General features: G+C 44.4%; 1 protein-coding gene across 2 annotated transcripts in view; it reads right to left on the bottom strand.

Moving 5' to 3' along the window:
- Positions 1-1,134: 1,134 nt before the first annotated feature.
- ttc8 (tetratricopeptide repeat domain 8) overlaps positions 1,135-26,462 on the bottom strand; it is a 36,478-nt gene continuing 11,150 nt past the window's right edge. For both annotated transcript variants that reach the window (XM_067454758.1, XM_067454759.1), the window contains 11 exons: positions 22,800-22,959; positions 22,498-22,587; positions 22,101-22,145; positions 21,938-22,023; positions 17,527-17,614; positions 17,346-17,456; positions 16,542-16,681; positions 12,946-13,120; positions 1,935-2,057; positions 1,563-1,646; positions 1,135-1,335 (listed from right to left, as the gene is read on the bottom strand). In XM_067454758.1, the coding sequence (XP_067310859.1) occupies positions 1,219-1,335; positions 1,563-1,646; positions 1,935-2,057; positions 12,946-13,120; positions 16,542-16,681; positions 17,346-17,456; positions 17,527-17,614; positions 21,938-22,023; positions 22,101-22,145; positions 22,498-22,587; positions 22,800-22,959 (1,219 nt within the window). In that variant the 3' untranslated portion in view covers positions 1,135-1,218. The remainder of the gene's footprint in view (positions 1,336-1,562; positions 1,647-1,934; positions 2,058-12,945; positions 13,121-16,541; positions 16,682-17,345; positions 17,457-17,526; positions 17,615-21,937; positions 22,024-22,100; positions 22,146-22,497; positions 22,588-22,799; positions 22,960-26,462) is intronic.

Raw genomic sequence — 26,462 nt, 5'->3', positions numbered from 1 at the left:
ACATCCTCACATGCGATATAGCCCGCTAGCCGGGACTCCTCCTTTATGTGAACATATGTGAAGTAATGACGCAAAGATATTATTGAATTTGCTGCGAAAATCCACCAGTACCACTGGAATTAAAAACATTTTTACAAGCTTATCGTTGTAAACTGAGCTAAGGACCTCAGACCAGCTATTGTCTGTTATGGAGTGCTCCCAACACATTGGCTAGATTAAGCTATAATATGTTTAATTTATCTTTCCTGAGCTCAAGGGCCGGTTATATGGACATCTGCCCAGTCCAGAACCAGAGCTAATGTAACAGTAATATCCAACAGAGCAAACATTTATATCCATAACAAACAACCAGAACATCATGTAGACAGAACAAACATAAGAACACAATCATGAAGCACAGTATTGGGAGAATGGACAGAGATATCCGAGTGTAAGAGAGAACGAGACGTCACACACAGGAGATCGGCGTGATGAGACCATTGAGGGACTTAAAGGACCGCAGAAGAATGTGTGTATAATGATTTCTGTAAATGACACAGGCCAGTGGAGGAGGGATGTATAATACATGTATAATGATATGGTAGTAAGTTCATATTCTGAGAATACTGCCAGCGGGAGATCGAGTGAGGTCCAGAATAAATAATATATTGATTATTGTATTGTTTGTGGATTGAAACACACTTTGAGCAATAAATCCAGATCTTCCGGAGTTCCCAGAAGCTTCTGAGCAGGTGCACTGCAAAACATGCTCTTCTCACTCAGTATTTCTGTCTTGTTTCTAGTCAAAATATCAAAACATTCTTAAAACAAGAAGTATTTACTAGACAAGCAAAAGTAATCGTCTTGTTTTGGGAAAAATAACTCAAAATTAAGAGAGTTTTTGCTTATAATAAGATAAATAATCTGCCAATGGGGTGAGATCTTATTTCTGTTTGGGACGGAAACAAGAAACAAGATTTCAAACAGAAATCAGATTATTTTTATTTAAGATTATTTTTTTAGTAAATGCATCTGGATTTAATAAAATGTAGATATTTAGACTGGAAACAAAACGGAATTACTAAGAAAGAAGAGCATTTTTTGCAGTGTGTGTTATAGGATTGCCTCATTAGAGCAATAATAAAAACAAAGCCATTTTTAATTTTTATGACGGTTTTATTTTTTTAAATGTTACACATACATGTGTGTGTATATATATGGCCGTCGGTGCGGGTGACCTCACAGAGTGGCGAAATGCTGCCGCAGGTTCTTCAGGATCTGCTGAGTGTCCACGTGCTCCGGGAACGCGACCTCTGACCTCTGAGCGGCCGTGAAACTGCTCTGAAGATCACCAACCTTCAACACACAACACTCATCAAACACACACATTCAGCTGAACACAGATTCCTGACATGGCTTTATCTCCATTACATGAGTAAAGTCTAGATACAGATAAAACACACACCAGCGGACACTGGCCATACAGCAATGACACACACACACACACACACACACACACACACACACACACACACACACACACACACACACACACACACACACACACACACACACACACGTACCTTATCAGAGAGTGTGGCGAAGTTAAAGTGTGGCTCATACATGTGAGGGGACAGTGATGCAGATGTCTGCAGGAGCGCTTTAGCCTGTGACAGAACAACAGCCTTCATGAGTCAGGACACACACACACACACACACACACACACACTGCCCCTAAACCTACCCATCACAGGAAACATTCTGCATTTAAAAAATAATAAAATAAATAAAAAAAAACCCTCCTCCTGTGTGATTTATAAGCCTTTTGTAAAGTGGGGCCATGGGTAATGTCCTCATATTTCACCCTCTCCTGTAATACCTGTGTCATACCCATGGCATTATACACATTTGAGTCCTCATATGTCACAAAAACATGCCCACACACACACACACACCTGCTGGACTCGTCCTCTCCTCAGCTCCAGCACTGCCAGGTTGTTGTAAGCTTCTCCGTGGTTGTTGTTGAAGGCTAAGGTCAGTTTGAAGCACTGGTGAGCCAGAGTCAGGTCCCCGATGCCCTGAACACACACACACACACACACACACACACACACACATCAATAACTCACAACTCACTGCCGTTCTGTTAAACACGTTTGGTAAACCCTTTATTTAAGGTGATGTAGTTACACGATTCTACGTGTCCTCTTCAGGTGCTGGTCATATAAGTAGAATATCATCAGAAAGTTGATTTATTTCCCTAATTCCATTGAAAAAGTGAAACTTGTATATTATATTAATTCATTACACACAGACTGATATATTTCAAATGTTTATTTCTTTTTGATACAAACTGACAACTTAGGAAAATCCCAAATTCAGTATCTCAGAAAATGAGAATATTGTGAAAAGGTTGAATATTGAAGACAGCTGGTGTCACACTCTGATCAGCTAATGAACTCAAAACACCTGCAGGCCTCTAGTTCTGTCGGCTACGTGATCATGGGGAAGACTGCTGACTCGACAGCTGCCCAAAAGACGACCATTGACACCCTGCACAAGGAGGGCAAGACACAAAAGGTCATTGCAAAAGAGGCCGGCTGTTCACAGAGCTCTGTGTCCAAGCACATTAATGGAGAGGAAAGGGAAGGAAAAGATGTGGTAGAAAAAAAGTGTACAAGCAATAGGGATAAACGCACCCTGGAGAGGATTGTGAAACAAAACCCATTCAAAAATATGGGGGAGATTCACAAAGAGTGGACTGCAGCTGGAGTCAGAGCTTTAAGAACCGCTGCACACGGACGTATGCAAGACATGGGTTTCAGCTTCGCAGTGCTTGTGTTAAGCATCTCTTGAACAACAGACTGCATCGAAAGCGTCTCGCCTGGGCTAAAGACAGAAAGGACTGCTGAGTGGCCCAGAGTTATGTTCCTTTGGAAATAAGGGTCCCAGAGTCTGGAGGAAGATAGGAGAGGCACACAATCCACGCTGCTTGAGGTCCAGTGTAAAGTTTCCACAGTCAGTGATGGTTTGGGGTGCCATGGCATCTGCTGGTGTTGGTCCACTGTGTTTTCTGAGGTCCAAGGTCAACACAGCCGTATAGCAGGAAGTTTTAGAGCGCTTCATGCTTCCTGCTGCTGACCAACTTTATGGAGCTGCAGATTTCATTTTCCAACAGGACTGGGCACCTGCACACAGTGCCAAAGCAGCCAGTGCCTGGTTTAAGGACCATGGGTTACCTGTTCTTAATTGGCCAGCCAACTCGCCTGACCTTAACCCTATAGAACATCTCTGGGGTATTGTGAAGAGGAAGATGCGATACGCCAGAGCCAACAATGCAAAAGAGCTGAAGGCCTATCAGAGCAAACTGGGTTCTCATGAGCAGAGCCACAGACTGATCGACACCACGCCACGCCGCATCGCTGCAGTAATTCAGGATAAAGGAGCCACAGCTGAGCACTGAGAGCTGGACATGCTCTTACTGTCAGCTGACCAATATTTGGTCTTTAGTAATATTCTGATTTTCTGATATATTGCATCTGTGATTTTCCTTAGCTTTATTAGTCTATGTGTAATGAATAAACACGTTTCACTTTTTGAATGGAATTAGAGAAATAAATCAACATTTAGATGATATTCTAATTACATGACCAGCCCCTGTACTACCAACAGATGATGATGCACAATAACCAACCCTAACCCTAGAGTAGTTCATTAATATTACTCACTAGAACTGCGCCGGTTAATATAGAGAATGAAGCTACGGCGGGTCGAGTTCTGGTCTGGTGTGTTTATATCGCGCTGCCTTTCGTGCTGAGACTTTGGGCTGTTTGGATTTTCTATCGACTCGTAATTGTGAAAAATGTCTCAAGTGTTGGCCATTTATTCTGCATTGAGAATCGCCGTATGATTATCACACCGCAAAATAATCCCTGTGCTTTCAAAACTTCTGTATTTTGTTTGGTTTCATCATCGTTAGATTTGTGAGTGTGATTCTGCCTTGCCCACCGCCACTTCAAAACTATTCACAAGCTTCCATGATTTTGGTTGTAATTTGTTGAAATAAATAATTTAAAAAAAGAATACAGTGTCTATCCGTTGAACGTAATTAACCCTCTCTGATGCTCCTGCGTGGCCATATGGGAAAATTATTATTTACAATGACAACAATAAGTTTCAGATACATTTACACATTTCAGCAAAGACATAGACTTCTGGGAGCGCACTAATGAGGGAGCGCACTAAAGAGGGAGCACACTAATGAGGGAGATCACTAATGAGGGAGCGCACTAATGAGGGAGCGCACTAATGAGGGAGAGCACTAATGAGGGAGAACACTAATGAGGGAGAACACTAATGAGGGAGAACACTAATGAGGGAGCGCACTAATGAGGGAGCGCACTAATGAGGGAGCACACTAATGAGGGAGAACACTAATGAGGGAGAACACTAATGAGGGAGAACACTAATGAGGGAGAACACTAATGAGGGAGCGCACTAATGAGGGAGCGCACTAATGAGGGAGCGCACTAAAGAGGGAGCACACTAATGAGGGAGAACACTAATGAGGGAGCGCACTAATGAGGGAGCGCACTAATGAGGGAGAACACTAATGAGGGAGAACACTAATGAGGGAGAACACTAATGAGGGAGAACACTAATGAGGGAGCGCACTAATGAGGGAGCGCACTAAAGAGGGAGCACACTAATGAGGGAGAACACTAATGAGGGAGCGCACTAATGAGGGAGAACACTAATGAGGGAGAACACTAATGAGGGAGAACACTAATGAGGGAGCGCACTAATGAAGGAGCGCACTAATGAGGGAACGCACTAATGAGGGAGAACACTAATGAGGGAGCGCACTAATGAGGGAGCGCACTAATGAGGGAATGCACTAATGAGGGAACGCACTAATGAGGGAGAACACTAATGAGGGAGAACACTAATGAGGGAGAACACTAATGAGGGAGCACACTAATGAGGGAGAACACTAATGAGGGAGAACACTAATGAGGGAGCGCACTAATGAGGGAGCGCACTAATGAGGGAGCGCACTAAAGAGGGAGCACACTAATGAGGGAGAACACTAATGAGGGAGCGCACTAATGAGGGAGAACACTAATGAGAAAGAACACTAATGACGGAGAACACTAATGAGGGAGCGCACTAATGAAGGAGCGCACTAATGAGGGAACGCACTAATGAGGGAGCGCACTAATGAGGGAGCGCACTAATGAGGGAATGCACTAATGAGGGAACGCACTAATGAGGGAGAACACTAATGAGGGAGAACACTAATGAGGGAGCGCACTAATGAGGGAGCACACTAATGAGGGAGAACACTAATGAGGGAGCGCACTAATGAGGGAGAGCACTAATGAGGGAGCGCACTAATGAGGGAGCGCACTAATGAGGGAACGCACTAATGAGGGAGAACACTAATGAGGGAGCGCACTAATGAGGGAGCGCACTAATGAGGGAATGCACTAATGAGGGAACGCACTAATGAGGGAGAACACTAATGAGGGAGCGCACTAATGAGGGAGAACACTAATGAGGGAGCGCACTAATGAGGGAGAACACTAATGAGGGAGCGCACTAATGAGGGAGAACACTAATGAGGGAACGCACTAATGAGGGAGTGCACTAATGAGGGAACGCACTAATGAGGGAGAACACTAATGAGGGAGCACTCTAATGAAGGAGAACACTAATGAGGGAATGCACTAATGAGGGAGAACACTAATGAGGGAGCGCACTAATGAGGGAGCGCACTAATGAGGGAACGCACTAATGAGGGAGAACACTAATGAGGGATCGCACTAATGAGGGAGCGCACTAATGAGGGAGAACACTAATGAGGGAGCGCACTAATGAGGGAGCGCACTAATGAGGGAACGCACCAATGAGGGAGAACACTAATGAGGGAGCGCACTAATGAGGGAGAGCACTAATGAGGGAATGCACTAATGAGGGAACGCACTAATGAGGGAGAACACTAATGAGGGAGAACACTAATGAGGGAGCGCACTAATGAGGGAGAGCACTAATGAGGGAATGCACTAATGAGGGAACGCACTAATGAGGGAGAACACTAATGAGGGAGAACACTAATGAGGGAGCGCACTAATGAGGGAGAACACTAATGAGGGAGCGCACTAATGAGGGAGCGCACTAATGAGGGAACGCACTAATGAGGGAGAACACTAATGAGGGAGAACACTAATGAGGGAGCACTCTAATGAGGGAGAACACTAATGAGGGAGCGCACTAATGAGGGAGCGCACTAATGAGGGAACGCACTAATGAGGGAACGCACTAATGAGGGAACGCACTAATGAGGGAACGCACTAATGAGGGAGCGCACTAATGAGGGAGAACACTAATGAGGGAGCGCACTAATGAGGGAACGCACTAATGAGGGAGCACACTAATGAGGGAGCGCACTAATGAGGGAACGCACTAATGAGGGAACGCACTAATGAGGGAGCGCACTAATGAGGGAGCGCACTAATGAGGGAACGCACTAATGAGGGAGCGCACTAATGAGGGAGCACTCTAATGAGGGAGCACACTAATGAGGGAGCACTCTAATGAGGGAGCTCTCTAATGAGGGAGCTCTCTAATGAGGGAGCTCTCTAATGAGGGAGCACACTAATGAGGGAGCACTCTAATGAGGGAGCTCTCTAATGAGGGAGCTCTCTAATGAGGGAGCACTCTAATGAGGGAGAACACTAATGAGGGAGCTCTCTAATGAGGGAGCACACTAATGAGGGAGCGCTCTAATGAGGGAGCGCACTAATGAGGGAGCGCACTAATGAGGGAGCACTCTAATGAGGGAGCACTCTAATGAGGGAGCACTCTAATGAGGGAGCACACTAATGAGGGAGCTCTCTAATGAGGGAGCACTAATGAGGGAGCACACTAATGAGGGAGCACTCTAATGAGGGAGCACTCTAATGAGGGAGCTCTCTAATGAGGGAGCACACTAATGAGGGAGCACTCTAATGAGGGAGCACTCTAATGAGGGAGCTCTCTAATGAGGGAGCACACTAATGAGGGAGCACTCTAATGAGGGAGCACTCTAATGAGGGAGCTCTCTAATGAGGGAGCTCTCTAATGAGGGAGCACACTAATGAGGGAGCGCACTAATGAGGGAGCGCACTAATGAGGGAACGCACTAATGAGGGAACGCACTAATGAGGGAGCGCACTAATGAGGGAGCGCACTAATGAGGGAACGCACTAATGAGGGAACGCACTAATGAGGGAACGCACTAATGAGGGAGCGCACTAATGAGGGAGCGCACTAATGAGGGAGCGCACTAATGAGGGAGCACTCTAATGAGGGAGCTCTCTAATGAGGGAGCACACTAATGAGGGAGCACTCTAATGAGGGAGCTCTCTAATGAGGGAGCTCTCTAATGAGGGAGCACTCTAATGAGGGAGAACTCTAATGAGGGAGCACTCTAATGAGGGAGCGCACTAATGAGGGAGCGCACTAATGAGGGAGAACTCTAATGAGGGAGCACTCTAATGAGGGAGCGCACTAATGAGGGAGCACACTAATGAGGGAGCATTCTAATGAAGGAGCTCTCTAATGAGGGAGCACTCTAATGAGGGAGCACACTAATGAGGGAGCACACTAATGAGGGAGCATTCTAATGAGGGAGCTCTCTAATGAGGGAGCACTCTAATGAGGGAGCACACTAATGAGGGAGCATTCTAATGAAGGAGCTCTCTAATGAGGGAGCACTCTAATGAGGGAGCACACTAATGAGGGAGCACTCTAATGAGGGAGCTCTCTAATGAGGGAGCACTAATGAGGGAGCACACTAATGAGGGAGCACTCTAATGAGGGAGCACTCTAATGAGGGAGCTCTCTAATGAGGGAGCTCTCTAATGAGGGAGCTCTCTAATGAGGGAGCTCTCTAATGAGGGAGCACTCTAATGAGGGAGCTCTCTAATGAGGGAGCACACTAATGAGGGAGCACTCTAATGAGGGAGCTCTCTAATGAGGGAGCACACTAATGAGGGAGCACTCTAATGAGGGAGCACTCTAATGAGGGAGCACACTAATGAGGGAGAACTCTAATGAGGGAGCACTCTAATGAGGGAGCGCACTAATGAGGGAGCGCACTAATGAGGGAGAACTCTAATGAGGGAGCACTCTAATGAGGGAGCGCACTAATGAGGGAGCGCACTAATGAGGGAGCGCACTAATGAGGGAGCGCACTAATGAGGGAGCACTCTAATGAGGGAGAACTCTAATGAGGGAGCACTCTAATGAGGGAGCGCACTAATGAGGGAGCGCACTAATGAGGGAGCGCACTAATGAGGGAGCACTCTAATGAGGGAGAACTCTAATGAGGGAGCACTCTAATGAGGGAGCGCACTAATGAGGGAGCGCACTAATGAGGGAGCGCACTAATGAGGAAGCACACTAATGAGGGAGCGCACTAATGAGGGAGCACTCTAATGAGGGAGAACTCTAATGAGGGAGCACACTAATGAGGGAGCACACTAATGAGGGAGCGCACTAATGAGGGAGCACACTAATGAGGGAGAACTCTAATTAGGGAGCACACTAATGAGGGAGCACACTAATGAGGGAGCACTCTAATGAGGGAGAACTCTAATGAGGGAGCACTCTAATGAGGGAGCGCTCTAATGAGGGAGCACTCTAATGAGGGAGAAATCTAATGAGGGAGCGCACTAATGAGGGAGCGCACTAATGAGGGAGCGCACTAATGAGGGAGCGCACTAATGAGGGAGCACTCTAATGAGGGAGAACTCTAATGAGGGAGCACTCTAATGAGGGAGCGCACTAATGAGGGAGCGCACTAATGAGGGAGCGCACTAATGAGGGAGCGCACTAATGAGGGAGCACTCTAATGAGGGAGAACTCTAATGAGGGAGCACACTAATGAGGGAGCACACTAATGAGGGAGCGCACTAATGAGGGAGAACTCTAATTAGGGAGCACACTAATGAGGGAGCACACTAATGAGGGAGCACTCTAATGAGGGAGAACTCTAATGAGGGAGCACTCTAATGAGGGAGCGCTCTAATGAGGGAGCACTCTAATGAGGGAGCACTCTAATGAGGGAGCACTCTAATGAGGGAGCACTCTAATGAGGGAGCGCACTAATGAGGGAGCACTCTAATGAGGGAGCTCTCTAATGAGGGAGCACTCTAATGAGGGAGCACTCTAATGAGGGAGCACACTAATGAGGGAGAACTCAAATGAGGGAGCGCACTAATGAGGGAGCGCACTAATGAGGGAGCGCACTAATGAGGGAGCACTCTAATGAGGGAGCGCACTAATGAGGGAGCACACTAATGAGGGAGCATTCTAATGAAGGAGCTCTCTAATGAGGGAGCACTCTAATGAGGGAGCGCACTAATGAGGGAGCACTCTAATGAGGGAGCACACGAATGAGGGAGCACTCTAATGAGGGAGCTCTCTAATGAGGGAGCTCTCTAATGAGGGAGCACACTAATGAGGGAGCACTCTAATGAGGGAGCACTCTAATGAGGGAGCACTCTAATGAGGGAGCACACTAATGAGGGAGAACTCTAATGAGGGAGCACTCTAATGAGGGAGCGCACTAATGAGGGAGCGCACTAATGAGGGAGAACTCTAATGAGGGAGCACTCTAATGAGGGAGCGCACTAATGAGGGAGCACACTAATGAGGGAGCGCACTAATGAGGGAGCGCACTAATGAGGGAGAACTCTAATGAGGGAGCACTCTAATGAGGGAGCGCACTAATGAGGGAGCACACTAATGAGGGAGCATTCTAATGAAGGAGCTCTCTAATGAGGGAGCACTCTAATGAGGGAGCACACTAATGAGGGAGCACACTAATGAGGGAGCATTCTAATGAGGGAGCTCTCTAATGAGGGAGCACTCTAATGAGGGAGCACACTAATGAGGGAGCATTCTAATGAAGGAGCTCTCTAATGAGGGAGCACTCTAATGAGGGAGCACACTAATGAGGGAGCACTCTAATGAGGGAGCTCTCTAATGAGGGAGCACTAATGAGGGAGCACACTAATGAGGGAGCACTCTAATGAGGGAGCACTCTAATGAGGGAGCTCTCTAATGAGGGAGCTCTCTAATGAGGGAGCACACTAATGAGGGAGCACTCTAATGAGGGAGCACTCTAATGAGGGAGCTCTCTAATGAGGGAGCACACTAATGAGGGAGCACTCTAATGAGGGAGCTCTCTAATGGGGGAGCACACTAATGAGTGAGCACTCTAATGAGGGAGCACTCTAATGAGGGAGCGCTCTAATGAGGGAGCGCACTAATGAGGGAGCACTCTAATGAGGGAGCACTCTAATGAGGGAGCACTCTAATGAGGGAGCGCACTAATGAGGGAGCGCACTAATGAGGGAGCGCACTAATGAGGAAGCACACTAATGAGGGAGCGCACTAATGAGGGAGCACTCTAATGAGGGAGAACTCTAATGAGGGAGCACACTAATGAGGGAGCACACTAATGAGGGAGCGCACTAATGAGGGAGCGCACTAATGAGGGAGAACTCTAATTAGGGAGCACACTAATGAGGGAGCATACTAATGAGGGAGCACTCTAATGAGGGAGAACTCTAATGAGGGAGCACTCTAATGAGGGAGCACTCTAATGAGGGAGCACTCTAATGAGGGAGAACTCTAATGAGGGAGCGCACTAATGAGGGAGCGCACTAATGAGGGAGCGCACTAATGAGGGAGCACTCTAATGAGGGAGAACTCTAATGAGGGAGCACTCTAATGAGGGAGCGCACTAATGAGGGAGCGCACTAATGAGGGAGCGCACTAATGAGGAAGCACACTAATGAGGGAGCGCACTAATGAGGGAGCACTCTAATGAGGGAGAACTCTAATGAGGGAGCACACTAATGAGGGAGCACACTAATGAGGGAGCGCACTAATGAGGGAGCGCACTAATGAGGGAGCGCACTAATGAGGGAGAACTCTAATTAGGGAGCACACTAATGAGGGAGCACACTAATGAGGGAGCACTCTAATGAGGGAGAACTCTAATGAGGGAGCACTCTAATGAGGGAGCACTCTAATGAGGGAGCACTCTAATGAGGGAGCACACTAATGAGGGAGCACTCTAATGAGGGAGAACTCTAATGAGGGAGCACACTAATGAGGGAGCACTCTAATGAGGGAGCACACTAATGAGGGAGCACTCTAATGAGGGAGCACACTAATGAGGGAGCACACTAATGAGGGAGCACTCTAATGAGGGAGCACACTAATGAGGGAGCACACTAATGAGGGAGCACTCTAATGAGGGAGAACTCTAATGAGGGAGCACTCTAATGAGGGAGCGCTCTAATGAGGGAGCGCTCTAATGAGGGAGCGCTCTAATGAGGGAGCACTAATGAGGGAGCACACTAATGAGGGAGCACTCTAATGAGGGAGCACACTAATGAGGGAGCACACTAATGAGGGAGCACTCTAATGAGGGAGAACTCTAATGAGGGAGCACTCTAATGAGGGAGCGCACTAATGAGGGAGCGCACTAATGAGGGAGCACTCTAATGAGGGAGAACTCTAATGAGGGAGCACTCTAATGAGGGAGCGCACTAATGAGGGAGCGCACTAATGAGGGAGCGCACTAATGAGGAAGCACACTAATGAGGGAGCGCACTAATGAGGGAGCACTCTAATGAGGGAGAACTCTAATGAGGGAGCACACTAATGAGGGAGCACACTAATGAGGGAGCGCACTAATGAGGGAGCGCACTAATGAGGGAGCGCACTAATGAGGGAGAACTCTAATTAGGGAGCACACTAATGAGGGAGCACACTAATGAGGGAGCACTCTAATGAGGGAGCACACTAATGAGGGAGCACACTAATGAGGGAGCACACTAATGAGGGAGCACTCTAATGAGGGAGCACTCTAATGAGGGAGCACTCTAATGAGGGAGCGCTCTAATGAGGGAGCACTAATGAGGGAGCACTCTAATGAGGGAGCACACTAATGAGGGAGCACTCTAATGAGGGAGAACTCTAATGAGGGAGCACACTAATGAGGGAGCGCTCTAATGAGGGAGAACTCTAATTAGGGAGCACACTAATGAGGGAGCACACTAATGAGGGAGCACTCTAATGAGGGAGCACACTAATGAGGGAGCACACTAATGAGGGAGCACACTAATGAGGGAGCACTCTAATGAGGGAGAACTCTAATGAGGGAGCACTCTAATGAGGGAGCGCTCTAATGAGGGAGCACTAATGAGGGAGCACTCTAATGAGGGAGCACACTAATGAGGGAGCACTCTAATGAGGGAGAACTCTAATGAGGGAGCACTCTAATGAGGGAGAACTCTAATGAGGGAGCACTCTAATGAGGGAGCGCACTAATGAGGGAGCGCACTAATGAGGGAGCGCACTAATGAGGAAGCACACTAATGAGGGAGCGCACTAATGAGGGAGCACTCTAATGAGGGAGAACTCTAATGAGGGAGCACACTAATGAGGGAGCACACTAATGAGGGAGCGCACTAATGAGGGAGCGCACTAATGAGGGAGCGCACTAATGAGGGAGAACTCTAATTAGGGAGCACACTAATGAGGGAGCACACTAATGAGGGAGCACTCTAATGAGGGAGCACACTAATGAGGGAGCACACTAATGAGGGAGCACACTAATGAGGGAGCACTCTAATGAGGGAGAACTCTAATGAGGGAGCACTCTAATGAGGGAGCGCTCTAATGAGGGAGCACTAATGAGGGAGCACTCTAATGAGGGAGCACACTAATGAGGGAGCACTCTAATGAGGGAGAACTCTAATGAGGGAGCACACTAATGAGGGAGCGCTCTAATGAGGGAGCACACTAATGAGGGAGCGCTCTAATGAGGGAGCACTCTAATGAGGGAGCGCTCTAATGAGGGAGCACTCTAATGAGGGAGCACACTAATGAGGGAGCACTCACCACTGCCACGTGTCCCAGGTTGTACCAGACGTCGGCCTGCTCCTCGTCGCTGGATGCCAGGCCCAGAGCCCTCTCGAAGGAGGACAGGCTCATGTCATACTGCTGCGCATAGAAGCAGCACAGGCCCAGGTTATTGTAGAGCGGGCAGTTAAACACACCCATCTGGAGCAGGCGCCTGAGGAGGCACACACACACACACACATTAATCATCAGCATGCTCTACTGTCACACACACACTCCATTAATCACTTCATTAACACGCTTTACTCGCCACTCCTCAACGTGTCATTCAGACAGATCTCAGCAAAGCATGCAGAAGTTAATATATTTAGCTGTTTACAGTATTGCAGGTATTATTTCCCACATGTTGAATATGAACACAGCCGAGCATGATTAGTGTTTATGCTCTTGTAATGCTTTGTTTAAAGCATGGCATTTATTTTCTTATTTTATGCTCCTAAAATATATCATAAGAGGAGAGCAGGGCACAACACTTCTTGACTTCAGTTTGTGTAAATACACTTCAGAGTATTTGTTTTGACCACATTAATCAAGTACAATGTGTTTCATTAATGAAGTGTGTACTTTTATCTACGTTTACCCCGAAAGAATGGAAGGGAAATGTGACAACATGCCCCATAGTGACATGATCATGTGACAACATACACACTCAAATTATCCACTACACATTATTATCCACTATCGATCACAACTTACACTACATGAATGCAGAATCAACAACAAACCGTGTGTGTGTGTGTGTGTGTGTGTGTGTGTTCCCTCGATCACTGATCACACACTGCGTTCATGTACTGACACATCTCCATGTATTTACATTGTTTCCACACACTCGGGAAGGATAATGTTACGCCTGTTTCACACACACTCCGTCTGCAGTGTGTGTGCGGTGCGTATTTTTCCCGTCCCCATGTTAACGGATGACAGCTTTCACACTGCACGCGGATGCGGTCCGTCAGTCCGTTCAGGAGCGCTGCGTCTGCAGCAGTGCACGGATCGTTTCCGTACCGAGTCTATTTTTTGCTGCGCTGCGCTGCGCTGCTGCATTAAAGTGACAGAAGATGGTTCGCATTAAAATAAACATGTACCGACGCGAAAATCTAGTGATTTCACCACAGATGCATATCATTTAAAATATACTCTTGTTTCAAAGTCAACACGTGGCTTTTTTTCTCAAGTAAAGCAACAAAACAACACCTTACCTGGCATTTAGGTAAAACAAAAAGTGCCATAATGGAGAGCACTCGTACTTTCTTGGAGGTGAAAAGCAAAGTTCTTTTTGACCTGCAGGATTTCTTTTAAAAGGGTGTAAAAACGAAAGAAAAGACGAGAGTCGGCTGTTTTTGAATAGACTATTGTAAGTTTCTAATTTAAAATGTTTGTGATTTAAGGCTATAACCTGTGTTTAAATGTTTTGCCACTTGTGTGAGCTAAATCTAAAGTATATAAATATGAATAAATGAATTTATTAAAATGTTTAAATGTAGTAGGCTACGTAACCTGACTTCTATTAAAGAGTAAACAAAGAGAATTGGAATTCTGACGAGGCATGTTCAGTAAAAACTATTGAATTTTAAATAAAAAATAATGAATCAATGCTGTGTTTGTGGTGTGCAACAGCGGATCAGTTGCGGACTGCAAACGCAGGCTATATGTGAAAGCTCTACAGGGTGTGTGGCTCCTGCAACGCACACGCAACGCAACACGCACCGCACACGCACTGCAGACGGAGTATGTGTGAGTCATGTGTTAATGCAGTCAAAGCGGTTGATTTGGGAGTTTTGGGCGTCTCCGTGTGGTTCTGTTCGGTATTGCAGCTTGACTCGGCTAAAATTTAAAAAAGTCTTGTTGTTGTTGCTCTGTACACACACTGTACACTGAATTCTGTCGTTTTTTTCTGTAATGTTTTTTGTGTTTGTTTTCATGGGTGTTAATAGATTTATTACATAACATAATTATATGGACTCTTGGAGTCTCCAATGATCCCTGAAGCTGCAGAAAATACAGCTCTGTGAGAACCTCTCTTCAATCTGATGTTCACATTGCTGGATATATATATATAGCAAATCATGAGGACATTAAGGTGTGTAATGAGATTAATTGCGTATGCTCAACTTCACAACAAGTGTGCGATTAATCACAATTACACATTTTAGATTTCAGACATTTAAAGGCACAGAAGCACTAGCCAAACAATACTTGTATAGTTTGTTCAGTACTGACGTCTGTGGCAATAACAGTCCTTGAGTTTACGTGATGTAAATCTGACGACATCTGGATATTCTCCTTCTCACAGACTGTGATGATGCGTTTTAACGCTCATCAATATCGTACATTCTGCAACATTTTTTTATTGTTTGTACATTTATAACACATGTAATGTATTATATTACGTTTGCATCAAATTACAAAAAACTACTTACCGCTGCTGTGTGGTAGTTTCTAATACAGGTCTATGCACTGCAAAAATGCTCTTCTTATTTAGTTATTTTTTCCAAATATCTAAAAATTCTTAAATCAAGATGAATTTACTAGATCAGTAAAATGACATAAAATATTTTTTACATGAATAAATGTATTCTCTAATTCACCGCTATAAAAGTTAACCCTACTTTATGACACGGCTCTGTGAAATGCTTGATTCTGATTGGTCAATCGTGCATTCCAGCGGTATGTTATTTCCAGATAACACACACCGCTCATCCGGGTACTGCGAGTTATCTTGACCGGTTCTACTTCTGTGCTTAACGCTGGCGCCATCTTGTGGCTTAAACAGCCGTGGGTTACAATGGAAGACTTCAAGGCGGGTTTCCTTCATAACGTTTTAAATATGGATATTTTTCTGACACAAACGCATCGATTGGAATCAGAAGGCTCTATTAACCCATCGGAGTCGTGTGGAGCACGTTATTTGACGGACAGCTGCATTTAATGGACTTCAGAAACAGCTCCAACTACTGCTGGGATTAACGTTAGCCTGGACTTTTTAAATATAACTCTGATTGTATTTGTCTGACAGAAGAATGTCATAAACACCTATAATGACCTGAGGGTGAGTAAATCAGAGGCTTGGTTTCATCTTTGGCTGAACTAACCCTTTCAGCATTCATTCTCAACATTTAGCAGCAATAGATAAAGGCTTAAAGCAGTCTGGAACTGTTTTTCTTCGCGGAAACTTTGCGTAAGAGCTAATAAAATATTTAATCTCGAGACAATATTTAGTGTGTGATTTATTTGAGACTAGTAGGCGTGTAATAAGCGGGATAATGTCCACCCAGCCGGTTGTTATCTCAGAATAAACCCCTTCAGAGTGACGCTCCGCTTCGCCTCGGGGTCCTGATCACTCTGGAGGGGTTTATTCTGCGATAACAACCGGCTGGGTGGACATTAGCCCTTACATGACGACTTTGAGAAACCTGTAAATGTGCAAAGGGTGCATTGATTCAGATCATGACGTCTGTATCTGTACCCAGCCCTGATCAGGTGTGTGTGAGGACAGCCATCAGAGCACAGACGCCACATGTCTCAATGCCTCTGATCTCAGTGGTGTTTGCTGGGGTTAAGTGCAGGAGTGTGACCTGTAGAAGCGCAGGGCGATCTCTGGCTGGTCCGTGTAGAAGTGATTGCTGCCGATACAGGCGATGGCTTCCACATGCGTGTTGTCCTGCTTCAACACCTCCTTATAATATTCTGTGGCCGAGGTCATGTTGTTCATTTCCTGCAGGAGACGGACACACACATGAATCCACAGACACTGAGTGATGTGAACACACACACACACACACACACACACACACACACACACACACACACACACACACACACACACACACACTGCAAAAAATGCTCTTCTTAGTCATTTTGTCTCGTTTCCAGTCTAAATATCTAACAATTCTTAAATCAAGACGCATTTACTAGATCAGTAAAACGCATAAGATATTTTTTGCTTGTTTTGTTGAAAATAAAATCTAAATGAAGAGAGTTTTTGCTTAAAACAGGCAAAATGATCTGCCAATGGGGTGAGAAAAATAATCTGATTTCTGATTGAAATCTAGTTTCTTGTTTCCGTCCCAAACAGAAATATGATTATTTTTCTCACCCCATTGGTAGATCATTTTGCCTGTTTTAAGCAAAAACTCTCTTCATTTAGATATTTTTTCCCCAGAAAACAAAAAAATAAATATCTTATGTCGTTTTACTGATCTAGTAAATGCATCTTGATTTAAGAATATTTAGATATTTAGACTGAAAACGAGACAAAAATAATAAAAAAGAAGAGCATTTTTTGCAGTGTACAGACAGCCGTACCTCATGGATGCGTGCGATTCACTGAGTGATGTGAACACACACACACACACACACACACACACACACAGCCGTACCTCATGGATGCGTGCGATGCCCGTGAGCAGCGTGACCTCGGCGGGGAAGTGATCCAGGCCTTGCTTGAACACATTGAGAGCCGTGATGGGCTGGTCCAGACGCTGGTACACCTGCGAAGCACAAACAGCCTCAGGGAAGAACTCACAGAAGCTGGAAGGCACTGATCTAGACTAACCGTACCTTAGCCAGGTAGAGGTAGGTGTCAACAAACTCCTGCTGAGTGAGAGCTGATCGAAACTGCTTCTCTGCTTCACGGTGCAAACCCAGCCTGCAAACAAACACACCAGTACTCACAAACACTCACCAGTACTCACAAACACACACCAGTAATCGCTAACACACACCAGTACACACACCAGTACTTAATAACACACACCAGTACTCACTAACACACACCAGTACTCATAAACACACACCAGTACTCGCTAACACACACCAGTAATCGCTAACACACACCAGTACACACACCAGTACTTAATAACACACACCAGTACTCACAAACATACACTAGCACTCACTAACACACACCAGTACTCAATAACACACACCAGTACTCACAAACACACACCAGTACTCAATATAACACAGCAGTCCTCACAAACACACACCAGTACTCACAAACACATACCAGTACTCACAAACACACACCAGTACTCGCTAACACACACCAGAACTCACAAACACACACCAGTACTCACAAAACACACACCAGTACTCACAAACAGACACCAGTACTCACAAACACACACCAGTACTCAATAACACACACCAGTACTCACAAACACACACCAGCACTCGCTAACACACACCAGTACTCACAAACAGACACTAGTACTCACAAACAGACACCAGTACTCACAAACACACATCAGTACTCACAAACACACATTAGCACTCAAACAAACACCAGTACTCACAAACACACACCAGCACTCACTAACAAACACCAGTACTCGCTAACACACACCAGTATTTACAAACACACACAGTACTCGCTAACACACACCAGTACTCACAAACACACACCAGTACTCACAAACACACACCAGCACTCACAAACACACACCAGTACTCACAAACACACACCAGTACTCACAAACACACACCAGCACTCACAAACACACACCAGCACTCACAAACACACACCAGCACTCACAAACACACACCAGTACTCACAAAAACATACCAGTACTCACAAACACACACCAGTACTCGCTAACACACACCAGAACTCACAAACACACACCAGTACTCACAAACACACACCAGCCCTCACAAACACACACCAGTACTCACAAAAAATGCTAAGTAAGTACTCAATAACACACACCAGTACTCACTAACACACACCAGTACTCACAAACACACACCAGTACTCGCTAACACACACCAGTAATCGCTAACACACACCAGTACACACACCAGTACTTAATAACACACACCAGTACTCACAAACATACACCAGCACTCACTAACACACACCAGTACTCAATAACACACACCAGTACTCACAAACACACACCAGTACTCAATATAACACAGCAGTCCTCACAAACACACACCAGTACTCACAAACACATACCAGTACTCAATAACACACACCAGTACTCACAAACACACACCAGCACTCGCTAACACACACCAGTACTCACAAACAGACACTAGTACTCACAAACAGACACCAGTACTCACAAACACACATTAGCACTCAAACAAACACCAGTACTCACAAACACACACCAGCACTCACTAACAAACACCAGTACTCGCTAACACACACCAGTATTTACAAACACACACAGTACTCGCTAACACACACCAGTACTCACAAACACACACCAGTACTCACAAACACACACCAGTACTCACAAACACACACCAGCACTCACAAACACACACCAGTACTCACAAACACACACCAGTACTCACAAACACACACCAGCACTCACAAACACACACCAGCACTCACAAACACACACCAGTACTCACAAAAACATACCAGTACTCACAAACACACACCAGTACTCGCTAACACACACCAGAACTCACAAACACACACCAGTACTCACAAACACACACCAGCCCTCACAAACACACACCAGTACTCACAAAAAATGCTAAGTAAGTACTCAATAACACACACCAGTACTCACTAACACACACCAGTACTCACAAACACACACCAGTACTCGCTAACACACACCAGTAATCGCTAACACACACCAGTACACACACCAGTACTTAATAACACACACCAGTACTCACAAACATACACCAGCACTCACTAACACACACCAGTACTCAATAACACACACCAGTACTCACAAACACACACCAGTACTCAATATAACACAGCAGTCCTCACAAACACACACCAGTACTCACAAACACATACCAGTACTCACAAACACACACCAGTACTCGCTAACACACACCAGAACTCACAAACACACACCAGTACTCACAAACACACACCAGTACTCACAAACACACACCAGTACTCACAAACACACACCAGTACTCACAAACAGACACCAGTACTCACAAACACACACCAGTACTCACAAACACACACCAGTACTCACAAACACACACCAGTACTCAATAACACACACCAGTACTCACAAACACACACAAGCACTCGCTAACACACACCAGTACTCACAAACAGACACTAGTACTCACAAACAGACACCAGTACTCACAAACACACATCAGTACTCACAAACACACATTAGCACTCAAACAAACACCAGTACTCACAAACACACACCAGCACTCACTAACACACACCAGTACTCGCTAACACACACCAGTACTCGCTAACACACACCAGTACTCACAAACACACACAGTACTCGCTAACACACACCAGTACTCACAAACACACACCAGTACTCACAAACACACACCAGCACTCACAAACACACACCAGAACTCACAAACACACACCAGCACTCAAACAAACACCAGTACTCACAAACACACACCAGCACTCACTAACACACACCAGTACTCGCTAACACACACAAGTACTCATAAACACACACAGTACTCGCTAACACACACCAGTACTCACAAACACACACCAGTACTCACAAACACACACCAGCACTCGCAAACACACACCAGCACTCACAAACACACACCAGTACTCACAAAAAATGCTAAGTAAGTACTCAATAACACACACCAGTACTCACTAACACACACCAGTACTCACAAACACACACCAGTACTCGCTAACACACACCAGTACACACACCAGTACTCAATAACACACACCAGTATTCACAAACATACACCAGCACTCAATATCACACACCAGTACTCACTAACACACACCAGTACTCACAAACACACACCAGTACTCAATATAACACAGCAGTACTCACAAACACACACCAGTACTCACAAACACACACCAGTACTCGCTAACACACACCAGTACTCACAAACACACACACTACTCGCTAACACACACCAGCACTCGCAAACACACACCAGTACTCACAAACACACACCAGCACTAGCTAACACACACCAGTACTCGCTAACACACACCAGTACTCGCTAACACACACCAGTACTCGCTAACACACACCAGTACTCACAAACACACACCAGTACTCACAAACACACACCAGTACTCACAAACACACACCAGCACTCACAAACACACACCAGCACTCACAAACACACACCAGCACTCACAAACACACACCAGTACTCACAAAAACATACCAGTACTCACAAACACACACCAGTACTCGCTAACACACACCAGAACTCACAAACACACACCAGTACTCACAAACACACACCAGCACTCACAAAAAGACACCAGTACTCACAAACACACACCAGTACTCACAAACACACACCAGCACTCACAAACACACACCAGTACTCACAAACACACACCAGCACTCAAACAAACACCAGTACTCACAAACACACACCAGCACTCACTAACACACACCAGTACTCACAAACACACACAGTACTCGCTAACACACACCAGTACTCACAAACACACACCAGTACTCACAAACACACACCAGCACTCACAAACACACACCAGCACTCACAAACACACACCAGCAGTCGCTAACACACACCAGTACTCACAAACACACACCAGTACTCACAAACACACACCAGTACTCACAAACACACACCAGCAGTCACTAACACACACCAGTACTCACAAACACACACCAGTACTCACAAACACTCACCAGTACTCACAAACACACACCAGTACTCACAAACACACACCAGTACTCACAAACACACACCAGTACTCACACACACACACCAGTACTCGCTAACACACACACCAGTACTCACAAACACACACCAGTACTCACGGACCAGTAATCGTATCAATAATACAATTTATGAATTATATCAATATATTCAAATACATCTCAAGTCATCTCGCGGCCCACAGGTTGGGAACCACTGCCACAGATACTCCAGATTAACACGAGACGGTGAAACGGTGTGTGTGTGTGTGTGTGTGTGTGTGTGTGATGAGCCTGTAATGCAGGACACAATGAGAAAGCCTGAGGCCAGCGGTTCTGACCTGTAATAGCACTTCCCCAGCTGCACTTTCCACCACCAGTCTCTGAAGTGAGCATGCTCAGTGGCCAACGCTGCCAGTTCCAGCGCCTGTGGGGGCACACACACATCAGTGCCTCACACACACCGAACAGCCATCGACATAAAATCTTACCACACATACTTACATTTTTCACGTCATTCTCATGATGAAAGATGTACTCAAACAAGGTCTTGTGTTTAAGAGAGAGAGAGAATAAACAACATTATGTTTATATTATGATTTCAGCGAGTCAGGACAAAGACTCAAAGGGTTAGTTCAGCCAGTAGTGTAAATTGTGTGATTAATTCCTCCTGTGGTTGGCCAGCCGTCAGACCTCCGCTCATCTTCACACACAGATGAAGATATTAGTGTTGAAATCCGATGGCTCAGAAAGGCCTTCATTGACACCAATGTCATTTCCTCACTCAAGACCCAAGCCAACCACAGGAGGAATTAATAGGTGTGCTATCTCTTTACTGCTAGTCATAATACGGTCACAGATTATGTGGTACTTCTTCCACATGATTTTCCAGTTAAATTACCTTGGACATGTTGGGTCTCTTGGCGTACTTTGCCAGGTTTAGCCTAGAGAGGTTAATGAAGGGTCCATCCGGATTGGTCAGCATGGAGGCCTGCGACAGAAGGACAGGATGAGGAAACTGCTGAGTGTGACGGTCCACTAAGGCTGAAGCGTGCATTATATGACCCACACACAGCAACGGTTGAGTTAAAAATCTTCATTTGTGTTCTACTGAAGAAACAAACACACCTACATGTTGGATCAGCAGATAAACATCACATTTGTTATTTTTGGGGGAACAATCCCTTTAAGGCTAAAGCATACCGTCCCCAGCCGCACGAATCTCCCAGAGGCGCTGGTGACGGGCCGGGCGGTGCTGGCGGTGCGGGGCGTGCGGATCGCCTGCTCCATCGTCTCCGGCCTTCCAGAGAGAGTGCTGGGTCTCACAAACCCTGTGATGGGACGGCCCGACTGAGCCATCGGCCTGAGTGGGGATCAGGGAAAACACCGGATCACACACACAGCATTAGGGATGCGCGGTATACCATAGCGTTAGACATTGCGTTAGACATAACTGACTGTGTTTATGTGAATACTCACTAAAGACGGACATTTGTTCATCATTTTATGCATTTGATTGTTCAAGGAAACTTAATATGTACTAAGTTTCCTAAGTAAAGTATGTACTAAGTATGTTAAGTGTGTTAAGCCAGAAGCTATTTGCTCATTGAGAGAGATTTGCTGAAAATATTTCTCAAAAGAAAGTGACGTTCAAATGACGTTTGATGTGATAATCTTTGTTGATTAATTTACTATTAAACATTTGTGGTAATTTCTCACTTTATAAACTCAAAACATGCATAATTGAACTCATTCTCAGGCGATACTCGCGCTAATATCAGACCGTGTGGTATCAATTTAATATTGGTCCTTGGGTATTAGATAGTGGTACCGTACCGAAGCCAAAATTGTGGTATTGAGCCATCCCTATACAGCTAAACATTCAATATCTCCGCAGTGAGGTGTGTGTTCCTCAGCCCTCGCATCTCTTCATCTAAACTTCATCCATTCGAGCCGCATTGTGTCTGCCACACATTTAATGAAGCAATCAATACCGGGACAAATCCTGCAGTTCAATCGGTGTACACAGGGATAATAATAAGATACACATCTGAGATACACACAGGGCTTCTGCTGGTACATTTAACACCAATTACAGAAAATAAGGGAACATAACGCGCTCACACTGCAAAAAATGCAGTTCTTACTTAGTATCTTTGTCTTGTTTCTAGTCTAAATATCTAAAAAAAAATTACATTCAAAAACATTTACTAGACGAGTAAACAATGTTGTTTTAAGATTATTTTGCTTACCCCATTGGCAGATTATTTTGCTTATTTTAAGTAAAAACTCTCTTAATTTTGAGTTTTTCTTCTGTTTTGTTTTTCAAAACAAGACAATTACTTTTGTTTGTCTAGTAAATACTTCTTGTTTTAAGAATTTGGACTAGAAACAAGACAAAAATGCTAAGTAAGAAAATATTTTTTTGCAGTGCATATGTTAATATTGTCCAAGCACATGGTGAGTTTTGTGAAACAGTGTGAATATCTCTGCTCGCAAACACTAGAATGTGTAAATAAGTTTGATCACAGGTAGGGTTCATTTTTAATCAGTACCAGTACCCAGCGGTACCCTTTTTTCGGTACTTTAGGGGCTGTTTACATCGATAACTGTGCAGAAACTGTAAGTCATTTATAGAAGTGTTATTGACATTATGCCAGAGCTGCCTAGGTCTCTGTCTGCCACTGACTGTGATGTTTGTTCACTGTAATATTAACCAGTAAATTGTAAGCTACTAGTTACTTAATTAATTGAATATATAAAAACAACCATTTTTTTTTAAAATTTAATTTCTATAAAAAAGATTTCCTACAAATTCTGTTGTGTATCTTCTGGTAATCAAATGAAGACATAAAACATTAATTTAATGTATCTTTCAGTTTAATTTAACTCTTTGTCAAACAAAGTGCTGCGCTTTATAACTGAGCTAATACTGTTAAAATTAAAACGTGGAAGAATTTTTTTTATTTATTACTTAAAAGATGAAATGTTGATAATTTATTATTATTACATTAGTGTTAGAATTATTATTACATTGAGACGAGTACAACAGCAATATATGTGTCCAGTTAAACCAGACTTTTATTGTGACAGGTTGCCGTGACCTTTGTGTTTCTGTGTGTTTATGACGGTAGTTTTTCTCAAATTAAACGGTAAAATGCTCATGAAGTCAGCATGTATGTGACTCAGGCTCTGGAGATAACGTTCATTCTTACATTCACAACCGTCATGCGCAAATCAGTGTGTGTGAGGTAAATTAAACCGCCATTCATTCACAGAGACACGCAGAATTCATATTTAAATAGTGTTTTTGCTGTTTAATATTCACAGACACTAGTCTATATCACCAGATGCGTTCTCAGGCACCGGAATCTTACTATATTAAGCATTTACGCAAAATACTGGATTCAAACCTGAGAAACAATTCCAGAAGAGTCCACAGCGCTCCTGGCCATGTCATTTGCATTTGTAACTAATGGGCGGATATTATGCAAATTAAGAATGAGTGCGCATGCACTTCTTATTTACGGATGTTTGGAAGTCATTAATATACACACGTTTAACTAACGAATCCGTGGTATACGAAGTGTTTGTGAATCTGCAGCAGGGTTTCCGTAAAGGTCCATTTTACGTGTAAATTACTCATATATTTGCTCATATATTTACGAATGTTTCATGAATGTGTGCATTCATAAAATCAAACTGCCTCATTCCTTACATGACCTGGAGAATAACTTACCTACTGTAAAGGATAGATGATCAGGCTGTGTATTTTATGCTGATGTATGGCGTTTCTAAAGCATTAAAATGTACAGCGAATCAAAATGAACCCCCTGACCACAGAGCCGTGGTAAAAACCCTAGCGTCCCACCCGTAACAAATACTCATGTAATATTAAAAGATATGAAATAATAACGCAAGTGAACGTTTTGCTAGTTTATAGCATGGGTGATGTATTGTGCTCTGGATGGAGCTGAACGGCAGTCGATGTGTTCTGTGACCGCTCAGTTTAAAGCTACTTAACCTAACTTTTTGTTTGTGAAATTAGCTAAATTTTAAAAAATAATGAGCGATAAATCTTTCTTTCCAAAGGTGTTTCATTAACAGGTTGAAGGTCAAGCTTTAGACCCAATGAATGAGCAACACTGACCATGGCTCGTCCAGAGGAAATTATTAACATGTCACTCAGAAGGCCAGGCCATTCAGATATCAGCCTTTCTTTCATTAGCCACTGATTGGAGGGAGGGAGCTGATGTCATCAGTGACATCAGCACTGATAAGATGATCGGTGTGGATAGACACACACACACACACACACACACACACACACACACACACACACACACACCATCAGGCTCATCTAGAGCCAGAACCAAAACAATGGTGCAGCTTTAACCCTTAAATGCATACCTCGGGTCTAACCTAACTCTAATCAAGAACATCTTCCACTACCCTTCTCCTCATTCATTTTTTAAAGTTAGACATCAACCTTCTTAGTATTCCTCAATCAATCCATTTTAAACAATATAATAAGAAAAAATTATTAAATTATAATTTAATTCCTGTTATTCCACTAGTTTTTTTGTAAAAATTGTATAGGGTCGCTAACGACCCAGGGTGTATAAGAGTGTACGTTTTTTTTTTTTTTCTACGCAATAATAAATGAATCTATAATGACGAAATAAGCGCAATCCATCTTAATTCCACATGGTGGCGATGTCTTATACGCAATGATGAAGTGACATTTCACTCATAGTTACCTCAGACAGAAAACTAAACTATATTATCTAATCTATTAATTATAATCTGCAAAACTTGAAATGGCTCAGCGATTAACAGCAGAGAGCAAACACTTAACACATTCAG

The sequence above is a fragment of the Pseudorasbora parva genome, chromosome 10 (assembly GCF_024679245.1).
Source record: "Pseudorasbora parva isolate DD20220531a chromosome 10, ASM2467924v1, whole genome shotgun sequence".
Classification (NCBI taxonomy): domain Eukaryota; kingdom Metazoa; phylum Chordata; class Actinopteri; order Cypriniformes; family Gobionidae; genus Pseudorasbora; species Pseudorasbora parva.
Note: the sequence above shows the minus strand (reverse complement) of the source record. Positions and strands in the feature narration are given on the sequence as shown.